Source organism: Micromys minutus, assembly GCF_963924665.1.
Source record: "Micromys minutus genome assembly, chromosome: 28".
Taxonomy (NCBI): domain Eukaryota; kingdom Metazoa; phylum Chordata; class Mammalia; order Rodentia; family Muridae; genus Micromys; species Micromys minutus.
The window spans coordinates 20,033,226-20,048,755 of record NC_137963.1 but is presented as its reverse complement, the minus strand read 5'-3'; the positions used below and the strand labels follow the sequence as shown (position 1 = coordinate 20,048,755).

The 15,530-nt window shown below is 46.2% G+C and overlaps 2 protein-coding genes across 2 annotated transcripts; one reads left to right on the top strand and one right to left on the bottom strand.

Annotated features, from left to right (window-relative positions):
• Window positions 1-7,275: 7,275 nt before the first annotated feature.
• On the bottom strand, window positions 7,276-8,567 carry ACTL7B (actin like 7B; the record flags this gene model as incomplete). Its single annotated transcript, XM_080939999.1, has 1 exon — window positions 7,276-8,567. The coding sequence occupies exon 1, from the start codon at window positions 8,527-8,529 to the stop codon at window positions 7,276-7,278; it is 1,254 nt and encodes a 417-aa protein (XP_080796125.1). The 5' UTR covers window positions 8,530-8,567.
• A 1,913-nt stretch (window positions 8,568-10,480) lies between these two features.
• Window positions 10,481-11,907, top strand: ACTL7A (actin like 7A; the record flags this gene model as incomplete). Its single annotated transcript, XM_080940112.1, has 1 exon — window positions 10,481-11,907. Exon 1 carries the CDS (start codon window positions 10,585-10,587, stop codon window positions 11,905-11,907), a length of 1,323 nt encoding a protein of 440 aa, XP_080796238.1. The 5' UTR covers window positions 10,481-10,584.
• Window positions 11,908-15,530: the final 3,623 nt, after the last annotated feature.

Genomic DNA, 15,530 nt, shown 5'->3' with positions numbered 1-15,530 from the left:
ACCACAGTTCCGGGGGTTTAGGCATGGTTTTTCCATTGTTCTTTGACTAGAGTCAAGCAGGTTTTATCAAAAGAACATTTTGTTTCCAGGCCTTGCTTGTTCTGTTTCTGAGTTAACTCCAGGGTTTTCTAGCTTGACTCTCTGTCAGAGGTCTGTCTTGCAGTGACTCATTTGTTTTCTGTTAATTTACATACTTCCATAAGTGCAGAAACTTGGAAGACTGGATCCTTTTCAGACCCCTCTAGAACACTGAAGGATGAGACATATTTCCAGGGTGAGATATGATACGTTTAGATATGCTAGATGCTAGATACGATGGCATTTCTAACGGTGAAAATGGAGAACTTAATTTATCAAGTCATGTTTATGTCCTGATTTTATATACTTGTATCTATCAATAAACGCTGTGATACTTGAAAAAAGGAAAATGGAGAAGAACAGTTCTCCTTGGGCTACACATCAGAACTCCAGGGCAACTGCTCCACCCCAGACATTGTGATTTTATTCAGAGTAAATTTGTGCACTCCCCAGGTGAGTGTGACATGCCACCAGGTTTGAGACTCTTAGCAAATACTTATAAGATCTACCAGAAACGTATTGAGTACCTACTTCAGGCCAAGATCAATGGCCCATGATGCTGAGATGGACAAGTGAGGTCACTGTGATTTCTACAGAGGCTGTGCAGATGACAGAAGCCAAGGCAGACATATATGGTCACAGTAATGTAGAGAGTTAGGTGGTGGAAGTCTTGTCTTGTTTCCTATTGCTATTACCATGACCAAAGCAACTTGGGGAAGAAACAGTTTATTTGGCTTACACTTCCTCATCACTGCTTAATCATTGAAAGAAATCAGGACAGGAACTCAAAACAGGGCAGGAACCTGGAGGCAGGAGCTGATGCAGAGGCTACGGAGGGACGCTGCTTACTGGCTTGCTCCTATGAATTGCTCAGCCTGCTTTCTTGTAAAACCCAGGGCCGTCGGCCTAGGGGTGGTACTATCCCCAGTGGACTGGATCCTACTATATCAATTACTAATGAAGAAAATGATCTATAGGCTTGCCTCAGCTTGATCTTATGAAGGCATGTTCTGAGATTCTACCAGCCTCATGTTTCTGAGTTCCTCCAAAGGGCTCAGGCCACTTCTCCAGTTCCACCCTCTGTAACACACACAGGTTATCTTCTACTCTCAGGCCAGCTATCTGTGGTGGTCTATCTGTGGTGGTCTATCTGTGGTATTGGTATCTCCAAAATTCAGGGATCTCCTGCTGCAACTAGGCTGCACTTTTACCAACAGGCTCTTCTTGGGCCCTCTTCATGGTGCCAAGACTCAGTTTCTCTGAATGGCCCCTTTAGCTCTGCACCTCCAACAGTGGTCTTCCCTGACGTCTCTCAGTGGCAAGCCTCAGCTGCCCTCCATGACCCTTCATGTCTTCAAAACCTGGGTGGCTCATACACATTACCAAGATAAGCTGCCAACACAAGTTACAACATTGGACACCTCTGGATCACAGCCTCTATGAGCTGACCCTAAGGAAATACTTCCTAGATTTCAGCAATCCTGGTCTCTTCTTAATTACTAATTTCTCCACTCCCGACGACCAACATCAAGTATCCTAGCAAATCAAAGGTTTCGCTTTAGGGGTTCTGGTATCTTGTTAGTTGCAGCTGATTCTTCAGCCCCAGCTCACCAGAACCATAGACTCTTAATTCAAAATAGCAAATGCCCCCACAGACTCTTTAAACTTCCCTCTGGAACTTACCACCATCTGTGCATCTCTTAACACTCCTTTCTTCTAAGCCCCCACAGAACAGCTTAGCAAGCTTTGGACACTCAATGGCTTCTCACCCAAACTTCCAAAGTCCTTTCACAATCTTTTCCAAAACACTAAGATCATGTCTGTCACAGTAACACTGTACTATCCTGGCAAGAATCTGTTTTACTTAGGGTTACTGTCACTGTGACTGAAGCATCTCAGGGAGGAAAGTTTATGATGCTTACACTTCTACATCACTGTTCATCACGCAAAGAAATCAGTTTCTGCTTCCATCATCTGCCCGTGGATGAGAGTGGGGTGTTGATGTCTCCCACTATTATTGTGTGTGGTGCAATATAGGCTTTGAACTTTAGTAAAGTTTCTTTTATGACTGTGGGTGTCCTTGCATTTGGAGCATAGATGTTCAGGATTGAGAGTTTATCTTGATATTTCCTTATCTTTTTTTTTTTTGATAACTTTTAGTTGAAAATCTATTTTATTCAATATTAGAATGGCTACTCCTGCCTGTGTCTTGAGACTATTTCCTTGGAAAACATTTCCCCAGCCTTTTACTCTGAGGTAGTGTCTGTCTTTGTCACTGAGATGAGTCCCCTGTATACAGCAAAATGCTGGGTCTTGTTTATGTATCCAGTATGTTGGTCTATGTCTTTTTATTGAGAAATTAAGTCCATTGATGTTAAGAGATACTAAGGAATAATGATTGTTGTTTCCTGTTATTTTTGTTGTTAGAGGTGGCCATCCCTGACCTCAAGTTGTATTACCAATCAATTGTGATAAAAACTGCATGGTATTGGTACATACATAGGCAGGTAGATCAATGAAATAGAATTGAAGACCCAGAAATGAAACCACACACCTATGATCACTTGATCTTTGACAAAGGAGCTGAAAACATTTAATGGCAAAGACAGCCTCTTCAACAAATGGTGTTGGTTCAACTGGCAGTCAGCATGCAGAAGAATGCAAATCAATCCTTTCTTATCTCTTTGTACAAAGCTCAAGTCCAAGTGGATCAAAGATCTCCACATAAAACCAGGTACACTGAAACTAATAGAAAAGGAAGTGGGAAAACCTTAGAACACATGGGCTCAGGGAAATGTTCCTGAAGAGAACACCAATGACTTATGCTCTAAGATCAAAAATTGACAAATGGGACGTCATGAAATTGTAGTTTCTGTAAGGCAAAGGACACTGTCAATAGGACAAAATGGAAACCAACAGATTGGGAAAAGATCCTTTCCAATCCTACATCTGATAGAGGACTAATATCCAATATATACAAAGAACTCAAGAAGTTAGACTCCAGAAAATCAAATAATCCTATTTAAAAATAGAGTACCGAGCTAAACAAAGAATTCTCCACTGAGGAATCTCTAATGGCTGAAAAACACTTTTTAAAATGTTCAATTTCCTTAGTCATCAGGGAAATGCAAATCAAGACAACCCTGAGATCCAGGTGACAGGACATGCTGGCAAGGATGTGGAGAAAGAGGAGCACTCTTCCACTGTTGGTGGGACTACAAGCTGGTACAACCACTCTGGGAATCAGTCTGGCCGTTCCTCAGAAAACTGGACATAGTGCTACCCAAGGACCTAGCTATATCACTCCTGGGCATATACCCAAAAGATGCTCCAACATATAACAAGGACACGTGTTCCACTATGTTTATAGCAGCCTTATTTATAATAGCCAGAAGGTGGAAATAACCCAGATATCCTTCAACAGAGGATACAGAAAATGTGGTACATTTACACAATAGAGTACTACTCAGCTATTAAAAACAACTTCATGAAATTCTTAAACAAATGAATGGAACTAGAAAATATCATCCTGAGTGAGGGAACCCAGTCACACACATGGTATGTACTCACTGATAAGCTGATACTAGCCCCAAACCTCGGAATACCCAAGGAAAAAATTCACAGACTTTATGAAGTTCAAAAAGAGGGAAGACCAATATGTGGATGTTTCAGTCCTTCTTAGAAGGGAGAACAAAATACTCACAGGAGGAAATACAAGGACAAATAGAGGAGCAGGGACTGAAGAAAAGATCATCTAGAGACTGCCTCACCTGGGGATCCATCCTATATGCAGTCACTAAACCCAGTAACTATTGCTGATGCCAAGTACTGCTTACTGGCAGGAGCCTGATATGGATGCCTCCTCACAGGCTCTGCCAGAGCCATACTTGATGAGGATGCTTGCAGCTAACCATCGGACTGAGCACGGAGACCCTAATGGAGGAGTTAGAGAAAAGACTGAAGGAGCTAAAAGGGTTTTCAACCCCATGGGAAGAACAATAGCAACCAACCAAATCCCCCAGAGCTCCAAGGGACTAAACTCCCGACCAAAGAGTGCACATGGAGAGACCCATGGCTCCAGTGGCATATGTAGCAGAGGATGGCCTTGCTGGCATCCATGGGAGGAGAGGCCATGTAAAGGCTTGTTTCCCCCATGTAGGGGAATTACAAGGTGCTGAGGAAGGAGAGTGAGTGGTTGGGAGTGGGAGCATCTTCATGGAAGCTAGGGAAGAGGGGAGGGGTATAAGAGAGGGAAAAAAGGGGATAACATTTGAAACGTAAATACAGAGAATATCTAATTTAAAGAGAAATCAGGACAGGAACTCAAACAAGAATTCTGGGAACAGGAGCTGAGGTGAGGCCAAGGAGGAGTGCTGCTTACGGGCTTGCTTCTCCTACTTTCTTTCTCACTCTACTTTCTTATAAAGCTCAGGACCACCGGCCCAGAGGTGGCACTAGCAAGAAGAGAGCTGTGTCCACTCACACCAACCACTAAGAGAATGCAGGCCTGCCTACAAGCCCAAGCTTAAGGGAGGCCTTTCCTTGACAGGGGTCCTCTTCGATGACTTTAGCTTGTGTCAAGTTGACATAAGATGAACCAGCATACCTCGGCACTTCCACGAGCATAGCCCAGGAGTGTAGACAGATAAGTGGATGCCAGGTTGAGGAAGAGTGGAGCTTGAGTATAGAGAAAGCTGTCCTGACTTGGAGGAGTGGCATCTCGGTCACCAGACTCTTGGCTTGTCCCACTGATGTCAAATAAACCTCTGGGTTGCTTGAAATATGAACAGTACGTGCCACACCTTCTTCTGAACACTTTACTAGTGTGTCTATTAGAACTGCTCAGAGAACTTTTCAGATACAGGTTCCTAGTTTCTTCCCCAGGTCTATTGAACTGCCTGAGAGGACGACCGTTCAGGTTTGATTCTGTTGTCCTTGCTCATTTTGTTTTGTTTTGGGGTTTTGTTTTTGTTTGGTTTGGTTTGGGGGGGGGGTTGGGGTTTTGTTTTTTTGTTTTTTTGTTTTTTTTTTTGTTTTTTTTTGCTTTTGCTTTTGTTTGGTTTTTTTTTTTTGTTTTGTTTTGTTTTGTTCTGTTCTGTTTTTTGTCTTTTGGGAATTGCCTTTCCAAGTGATGATCTATTCTCCCCCATCTGCCAATTTAAACAAGCTGGAGGAGACAGATTTGCTCTGTGGGTGTAAATAGTCCCATTATGTCAAGTTTCAAGTGACTCCAGAATATTTGTTAACTTTTAGCAGCTATTAAAAGCTGCCCCAGCATGCATACCAAACAGGCCATATCTTTAACTGCCCATTGGTTAGCCAGAAAAAAATGTAAGAGTCAAACAGAAAAAATTTTTATAGAGATTTTAAAGTCTATGTCTGTGTGTGTGTGTGTGTGTGTGTGTGTGTGTGTGTGTGCGCGCACTCGCGCGTGCACAAATGCAGTTGCTCACCAGAGGTATTTGATCTCCTTGGGGGCTCTAGTTACAGATGGTCATGAATCACCCAACAGAGGTATTAGAAACCAAACTCAGGACCTCTGTGAGAGCAATAGCTGTTGCTAACCATCTCTCCAGTCTGCAAACAAAAAAACTCCTAGTGACTTATCAAAATCAAGTTGATTTTTTTAAAAGATTTCTTTAACGTATATGACTATACTGTTGCTGTCTTCAGATACACCAGAAGATGTGGTTTCGGGCAACCGAACCGAACTCAGAACCTCAGAAGGAGCAGTCAGTTGTTCTTAACCACTGTGCCATCTCTCCAGCCCTCAAATTGATTTCTTAAAACACTCTGTACAAGCTGAGCACGGTTGTCACACTAGTCCCAGCACTTGAGAGTATAGGCAGGTGGATCTTGGTGAGCTCAGGCCATCCAGCCCTACATAGTGAAACAGTTTAAAACTGAAACTAAAGTTAAAAATAAACTAAAACTTACCAAATTTTTTAAAAAGTGTGCAAATGACACTTGGTGCATACCTGGTAACATTTAGTGAGGCGAGCTCAGGCAACCTGGACAGACGCTGCAGGGGTCCTGACTAGTGAGGTGAGCTCAGGCAACCTGGACAGACGCTGCAGGGGTCCTGCCCTGTCCGGGCAATAGGGCTTAAACAGTGCTGTCACTCCTGACTCTGAGAACCTTAGGTAAGACAAGAATCTCCTTTGCTAAACCACTGACTTTCATTTTAAAGCCTAAAGTTGACTATAAAATTTCAACCCTTTTTCTCTCATGTGAAAGGGATATTTTATATACTTTAAAAAGAGAGGAACTGGTAATTTGCCAAGAGGTAGAAAAATCAAGAGTGCACTTTGGACACAAATTAACAGGAGACTCTGGTTTTACTAGGCAGGTGATGTGGGACAAGACTCGGTGTCTTCAAACCTCCTTGCTTATCTGTGAAGAGAGACACCTGCGCCATTTATCCCTCAGCTTGGAAGGAATCTGTTTCCCTGGCTTCTGGGAAAGCTCACACCCTGGGGTACAGCCGGGGGGGCTTGAAGAACATCTGGGAGGTACAATTTCTGCTCTCACGACGTCTAACCTCAGGGACAAATCAGAAGGGAATAAACAAGACAGTGATTGGTGGATGCCCATTGGTCTTTGCACCTGCGCGTCAGACATTCTCTAAGACTTTGAACAAAATTCTTATGTAGTCGTTCTTTTGTGAAGGGAAAAGTGGTGTGTTGCTTTTGATATTTCAGTAAGAGGCCTCCCCAATCTTGGCCCCTACATGCACCATTGCTCCAGAGGAAGGCCATTATGAAGGACAGATGGAGGACAGACAGATGTGCAACTGGAGCAGGCACAGGGGTGGAATGGACCGGCTTAGAGACCTGAAGGAACTGGGAGTAGCTCACTCTGGTTCAACTCAGGTACCAGCCATTTTAATAAGACCCTCCACTTGGCCGAGGGCCATTTCTAGCTGCCTTCCTTTATGGAAATACTGCCGCAGCCGTTCCCGCATTCACATTGCCTCCCAGGAGAAGGTATGTCTCACATCTGGTGACTGAGTCCCGTACACTCAGGCTAAAGAGAGGGTTATCTCTCAACTTCTCCCCACCCGCTCTCAGATTTGACCAAGAACTCCAGACCAGACATGATCGTTACAGGTTAAACTTTTATGCGAAATTCTGTAAAGGTATAGAGTGGCCCAGTGGGGGCCTCTGCTCTCCAGCTCTTGCCTGTGGGGCCCGCCCCTTAGCACTTGCTGTAGATGGCTGCACAGCCCCGCTCCTCAAACTCTTCTTTGCTGACCCAAAGCTGCTGGAAGGCCTGCAACGAGGCCAGGATGGAGCCGCCGGTCCACACGGATGTCTTCCTCTCCGGAGCAGCGGCCACGGTGGGGCTGTCCCCTGGGCAGAGGAGACTCAGCTCCCTCTGGAAACGCTCAGGGAAGCCATCCAGCATGGTGCAGCCACCACAGAGCAACACGTTAGCAGCCATCTCTTCCTTGAAGCCAGTGCCCTGACAGCGGTCCAGGCAGGTTGCGGTGAGCTCAGGGAGGCCAGGCTGGGTGCAGCCCACCAGGGAGGGCTTGAAGAGCATCTCGGAGCAGCGGAAGCGCTCCTGGCCAATGGTGATGACTTTCCCATCGGGGAGCTCATAGTCGACGTGCAGTTCCTCCAGGCCCAGGCTCACCTCTTCCTCTGGCAGCAGCGCGGCATAGCAGCACTTCTTCTTGATGTGTTCTATGATGTGTAGGTGGTCGTCTGAAAACTTGTGGCCTGCCTCATTGAGCAGCTGCATGAGGTAGTTGGTGAGGTCGCAGCCCGCATAGTCTACACGGCTGGGCAGGCCCGGCAGCAGGTCCCCTTCAGAGATGGGTACCACATGCGACACGCCATGCCCACTCTCCACCACTAACCCAGAGGTCTTGCCATAGGAGTAGATGGAAAGCAACGCCTGGGAGGTCACATGCATGGCAGGGATGCCAAAGGTCTCAAACATGAGCTCAGCGTACTTCTCCCGGTTGCTGGTGGGGCTGAGCGGAGGGTCGGACACCAGCACCGCATGTTCTTCGGGGAGGATCTTCATGGCGGTGTGAAAGATGTACTCCCAGATGTTCTGGATACAATCCCAGTCTACCACAACTCCGTGCTTCAGTGGGTTAACCAGCTTCAGAGATGTCTCCATGTTGAGCAGCTCGTGGCCCACGTATGTCTCCTTGAAGGTGTCTCCAGCATCTGCAGCCATCTCGGCATTGCGCTTGCCCACGGTAGAGGAGATGAAATAGGTGGGCCTCGGCTCTCCCGCATAGCCGCACTTACAGTACTGGGAGCCCAGGTCAATGACCAGTGCCTTGATCTTCCGTATCTTCTTGGGTTTTGCCTTCAGTTGAGTGGAACCTGTGTCCCGGATGCCAGCCTCGGCGATTGGCAGTGTTCCTGCCTCTCCAGGGTCGCCCTGGGCTGTGCCCATGGGCTTAGGGCTAGGGCTGTTTTTTGTCGCCATCTGCCTCCCTTCCTCACCTTCCTACATCCACACCCTAGAGCTCCTGGGGAGAAAATGAGAGCCCACCTCCAACAGTGCCTTGGCAACCACTTGGGTTGTGATGTCACCAGGAATGGTCCATTTAGATGGGGGGAGGGGGAGCTTGCTCTTCTTGCTCCCCACACGCATCCATGACTAACGGTTTGCTCCAGGACCGGGCTAATAACCCTAATATACTGGGTCTCGGTGCTTTTACTTCGTTTTCACATTGCCAAGCCTGACCATTCAGTGATAATCCTTTTATTTCCTCTTCTGCTCCTTGACATTGATAAATTGAGCCCCTATAGAAAAACAGGCAAAGCACCAGGTGTTTCTAGTATGTTATTTTCGCAGAATCTTGGGGCTAGGCAGAGCCTTAAAGAGGTTCAGAAAAATCAAGAGCAAACCGTTCATTAAGAGTGATAATACTTTAGCTTTAGTTCACCCAATACCAACTAACCAAGTCTCCTAAAGACCTTGAAGGCTGCTTCAGTTTTAGTCATAAAGCTCAGAGTTTGGGCCAGCTCCTCTTTCATTCCACAAGGCCTTGCAAGGGCATTCCGTAATAAAACTGCCAGCCTTTTGCTGGATCTGCCACCACCTTCTGAAAGGAAGGAACCAATATAGTCTCTGTGCAGACACATCTAGCACAGAGCTGAGGGTAAGGTCTAAGATGGGGCATAAGGTTAGATTTTGGGTTCTGCACTTAGTGTAGAGGTTCAAAGGGTGAGAATTCTTTAACAAGTTCATCCGACATCAATTAACTAGGTCTGAAGACCTCTGCACCAAGTGTGGTGGATATGGGAGCAGTGTGTTCGGCTGGAGTTAGTCAAGCAGCCTCAGACACGTTAGGTGTCAACATGTGTGTGCAGCACATGTTGAAGAAGGCTATCTACCCCTTCTGGGTGTTGTCTGTACACCTGAGCCTTAGCGTTCACACTGGTGGGACTCAGCGGGGTGTGATTTCAATGCACACCCTATGAGCCCAATGAAAGAGTGCAAGTCTATGCTCAAAAACAGTTCTTAAGGTTATGTTCTCATCACCTTGGTGCCCAAAGTGAGGCAGCAGGTCAGTTACTGCAGCAACAGTAGAGCCTGGGAGAAGCACTCAGCCGGTGTCAGCCTGTTCTAGTTTCTCTAGTGCTTTCAAACCCTGCCCACCCAGAGTCAAGTCTTTACAATAGCCTGATGGGGCCTGTTTGTCTCCCACACCAGACTTACTTCTCCCACCCACCCCATCCAAACTCCCAGGTTCTTTCCCGTGGTCACATTGGTCTTCTTGAAAATTCTCTCAGTTGGGGTTAGCAACAGTGTGCTCTCAGATATCCATCACATCTCTTTTCGTTCAGCTTTTGGGCCAGTCTTTGTGATGTTGACGAAACTGTTTCTCAGACTCATGAGAATGAGTGTGGCGGCTCCAATCAGCTTATACACCACCACGGGCTGGAGCTGGCTGTGTCCTGCTTGCCCTGCGCTAACTCAGCAGCCATGCAGCCTGCTCCTCTGCACCTACTGCCTCCCTAAGGCGTGTCAGCTTCATCACCTTCCCCAGCTCTTCACACCACTGCTGCCGGCTCAGGGAGGCTTGCCTATGCCACATCAGCTCAGCCCATGCCCTCCCCCTATTTCTCTCTAAAAACTTTTCTAAATTATATTTCTGTTCAACAAATAAGTTGTTTCCCCCTTTCCCTACCCCTCCCCACCCTGTGCACACCAACTAGAATGTAGACCAGATAAGGGCAGTGCTCTGTTGCTCCCCCTTTTACTGTGGTATTCCTGGCTGCCTTGCATGTCACGGGCATTCAACAACTATTAACTGAATGAATAAATCAACCTTTACTACAAAACTGGGGGGCGAGACATGAAAAACAGTATCTCTTGGTGTACCCTAACACCAGTCTCCAGCGTCTACAAAGTCTTTGGTTGCTGAATTATGTCACAATCAGTGATGTCACTGTTGGGCAGATTCTCAAGCTGTCCGGATTCAAGCCTTTCAGGCCTTGTAGCTAGCAGGATCGAGAGCTTTCTGAGAGCAGTATGTCTCTGGATGGTGTGTGGGCTCCACAGACAGTAGACATAGGGGGCGGGCCTGCCAAAAAAGCTAATGACCAGGCCTCCATGCAGACACAGGTCCTCCAGACTGCCTCCCTAAAAGATGGCCCAGCAAAGAGGGCAGTATGGGTCCGTCGGGACAATGCTGAGACAGAAGACCCTGCTAAGTCAACTATGTCCAAGGACAGGCCAAGGCTAGAGGTGACCAAAGCAGTGGTTGTGGATCTGGGCACTGGCTTCTGTAAATGTGGCTTCGCTGGCCTGCCAAAGCCCACTCATAAGATCTCAACAACAGTGGGCAAGCCCTACATGGAGACGGCCAAGACTGGGGATAATCGCAAGGAGACCTTTGTGGGGCACGAGCTCCTTAACCCAGATATACACCTCAAGCTGGTCAACCCCCTGCGTCACGGCATTGTTGTGGACTGGGACACAGTGCAGGACATCTGGGAATACCTCTTCCGACAGGAGATGAAGATCGCCCCGGAGGAACACGCAGTCCTGGTTTCAGATCCACCTCTGAGTCCTCACACCAACAGAGAGAAGTATGCTGAGATGCTGTTTGAGACCTTCAACACGCCTGCAATGCACATTGCCTACCAGTCCCGCCTGTCCATGTACTCCTATGGACGCACCTCTGGCCTGGTGGTAGAGGTCGGACATGGTGTGTCCTATGTGGTCCCCATCTATGAGGGTTATCCTTTGCCCAGCATCACAGGGAGGCTAGATTATGCAGGATCTGATCTAACAACCTACCTGATGAACCTCCTGAACAACTCTGGAAAACACTTCTCGGAGGACTACCTCAGCATTGTAGAGGACATCAAGACGAAATGCTGCTTTGTGGCCCTGGACCCTATTGAAGAGAAGAAAATCCCTCCCACTGAACATGAGATCCACTATACTCTGCCTGATGGGAAAGAGATCTCTCTGGGTCAGGAGAGGTTCCTCTGCTCAGAAATGTTCTTCAAACCTTCTCTAATCAAGTCCATGCAGCTGGGCCTCCACACCCAGACAGTGTCCTGCCTTAACAAGTGTGACATTGCACTCAAACGAGACCTCATGGGGAACATCCTGCTCTGTGGGGGCAGCACTATGCTCAGGGGTTTCCCTAACCGTCTGCAGAAGGAACTGAGCAGCATGTGTCCCAATGACACCCCACAGGTAAATGTGCTGCCCGAGAGAGACACTGCAGTCTGGACTGGTGGTTCTATCCTAGCCTCACTCCAGGGTTTTCAACCACTGTGGGTCCATCGCCTTGAATACGAGGAACATGGGCCTTTCTTCCTCTACAGAAGGTGCTTCTGAACACATGCAGCATGCTCACTGTGGTGACAATGTGCCAGCTTTACTGAGGGCTGAACCTTTTCCACGTGGTGTTGAGCTGGCATGTTCATTTCTGTAGCATTAAAGCCCCTCGTGTCTGTCCCCTTCCCTTCAGAGTGTGTCTATAGTTCCTGACATAGTAAGAGCCACACGGATGTATGCATCCTTTTAAAAAGTACCAAATCCTAGGTGTGGAAGGGGTATATGAAAGAATCGCATGCACTATGCTAAGTGCTCAGAAGTGTCTCTTAGGAGAAACTCGCTCTAACACTATTCTGCCCTTTGTGCTTTCCATTGTAGAAATACATCACTGCTAAAATATACTAAAGAAAAAATGTGATCTACACAAATTAAGAGTAAATTATGTTAAAGGACCCTACAGAATGCTAAACTAGTGGTCAAGGAACTTGTAGACAGTGCAGAACCTGAGACATTCCACGGTCCCAGGACTCCCTCTGATCAGCTGCTGCCCAATGGCTCAGAGGAATCTGATACTCTAGTCTGTTCAGGTGTATAAATCCCCCTGAGATGTGGGCGGAAGCAGGAGCTGCTGTTGATAACACAAGTGGTCTGGAATGTGACTGGAGACCCCAGCCATCCCAACCAGTTTCCCTATATTGACCAGTGGCTTTCTCTTACCCATGATGGAAAGTAGATACATGCTTCAGGATCTGTCCCCCAGGAAGTGACCCCAATAGTCACAACCGTGACTTCTAGCTCTTACTGGGGGTCTTAGTCACAACCACACACTGAGCATCTGGAAAGCATACATCTCTCTACTTTGCAGAGGCTTTGAGAGCCATTCACTCAATTCTGCATCTGCCTAGGGACCTAACCTGTCAGAGCCTGGACCCACACCAGGAGGGACAGCAGATTTATGTGACATCAGAGAGCAGAAGTAGGGAGGTGGAGATGAAGAGCAATGGAAAGGCATCTGAGGGTCCCATGGTTTGCCAAGATGACCAAGTCTTACCTAGGAAAGTCAGAGATCAGAGAAGAGTTGAGCCTTTATACATCTTACCTCAGTTTCTTCCTAAGCTACTGGAAACACTGCATGAGCACTCACTAGGGGCAAGTTCAGGCTGATTAGATCTCCATTTCTCCACCTTTTCTCTGGATTGGCAATCCCTATAAATTCTTAGAAAAGTATTTTAAACTTCATCAAAATGGAAAACAGTCATAAATCACTTCTATACTCAGATGTCATGAGGCCAAGTAAACGAGCCCCAGAGGGTAAAAAGGGTCTTGGTGAGGGAGAGATGAGAGGTGTTTTCTAAAGAGAGTCTCCAGGCCTAAGTACTTATACAACTGCGTTCTCAGAGCACTCTCAAAACCCTCACTGGCTACCTGTCCCAGCAGAAAAGAGTCTTCACACACAAACACAACAGTTTAGCATTTCTGGCATCATCTATGCTTAATAGCTAACTGAGGGTAACATGACAAGTTTGTTCTAACAGGGATGGAAATAATGTACTACTATCTAGTGAGTAGAGCCGGGGAAATTGTAAAAAGAAACAAACAAACAAACAAAAAACAAAAACAAAAACAAAAACAACAAAAAAAAAAACCGACCTACAATGCCACTGCAGGCATTGTAGATGGTATTACTCAAAATGTCAGCGGAGAACACCGAGAAATGTTTATTGACAGCAAGGAACACACAATCTTGGAGAAGTGCTGTTCCTCTGTCCAGGTCTCTGAACCCATACCCTCATCTTTATATCAAGATGTCTGAAGTTTTAGGACTTTGGTGCCAAGGGTAAAGACGGACACAGGGCACAGGAAACAGTTTAAGAGCCTAGACAGCACAGAAGGCTTAGAACTCAAGAGTACCATTTAGTATTGCCAAACAGCACCAAGGGTGCCTTGGCTGTATACACAGCTGCTTGAGCTGAGGTTCTCAACCTGTGGGTGGCCCCTTTGGGAGTTCCACATCAGATAAGTAGGATTCATAACAGTAGCAAAATTATGAAGTAGCAACATTTCATGGTTGGGAGCAGCACAGCCTGAGGAACTGTATTAAAGGTTCACAGTATTACAAGGCTGAGAACCACTGATCTTGAACATTTAGATAGCTACCTGTGGCGAGCTCCCTCCTCAGCCCAGGGTCAACAGCTGAAGACTCCCATGAGCTTCTACAGTATGGCCCTAGCAACACAGGAGTAGTGATTTCAGTGGCTCTTGTGCTCACATACTTGGTCACCAGGGAATGGAACTGTTTGAGAAGGATCAGGAGTGTAGCCTTGTGGGAAGTGTGTCACTTGTGGGAAGTAAATTTGAGGTTTCAAAGCTTATGCTAGGCCCAGTGTCTCCCTCTCTGCCTGTGGAACAGAATGTAAAGACCATGACCACTTCTCCACACCATGTCTGCCTGACTACCATGATGATTGACAATCCTATGAATGCAAACAAGCCCCCGGTTAAAGGCTTCTATCTGTAAGAGCTGCCTTGGTCAGAGTCTTCCCAGCAGTAGAACAGTGACTAAGACAGGGGGAAAAAAGACATTACTTTCTAACTTGCAGTTACTAAGAACTGCCAGATTTTTGTTTTGTTTCTAAATGCCCTTTGACTGGGGTAAGGCCTGCAGCAAGTTCAAGACCAGATTGACTGCATGTCAAGTTTCCCACTCTTCAGATACAACAACAACAAGCTTTTCAAGTGTATTTGTAAATAAAGAGACAGAAATTTACGTAAGATGTGTACAAATGCTAAGTTACACACCAAGCTATATTCACAGACATAATGAAAACATTAGGTCTGAGAGTGAGGCTCACTTGATTTGCATGTTCAGAGCCCTGAAGGGGTTCAATGCCCAGTACCACAAAATAACAATAAAAATTCCTAAATACCTCCAGATGTTAGTTTCTCCCTCAGGTTTTAGAATGTGTGAATGTGACATCCACAGACTGGAGAAGATGGCTCTTTGCAAATTCCCTGTTGATTCCCAACATTGAACAAAGCTACATAATTCAATATAGGCCAAGAACAAACCTAACTCGACACAAGCCAGAGAAACCAAGATTCTTACAGTGTTAAGAATTTTCTAACAGAACCTAAACCTAGGAGCATCTTTGAAGAAAGCTGTTGCTCTAAGTTAGCTCTCATTTACCTTGTCCCACACCCTACAAGTCCCTCAGCTTTCAATACAGAAGGCCCACTCTACCTACTTAATCTCAAAATAAACAAAATCTAATCCTGCATAGTTAAGAGGGAGGACAATTGGTACATATTCTTATTGCTGTACCATTACATATTTTGTTTGTTTGAGACAGGGTCTCTATGTAACCATGGCTGTCTGTCTCGGAACTCACTCTGTAGACCAGGCTAGCCTTGAACTCAAAAGATCCACATGCCCGTCTCCTGAGTGCTGGGCTTAAAAGGTGTGCACTACCACACTGGGCTGCTATAACACTAAGGAAACAGAACATCTGTGAAAGCCCATGCCATTGTTTGCAGGAACATTTATCTCCATTTCCTGTCTGTTAGCACAGACTCTTCACCATTAAGCACATTAAGAGTTTTTAAATACAATAAATGTCACATATATAAGTTCACTGATGCCTGCCAAAGAGTCATCACAAAGTACTAATAGCCTCTTGAAACTG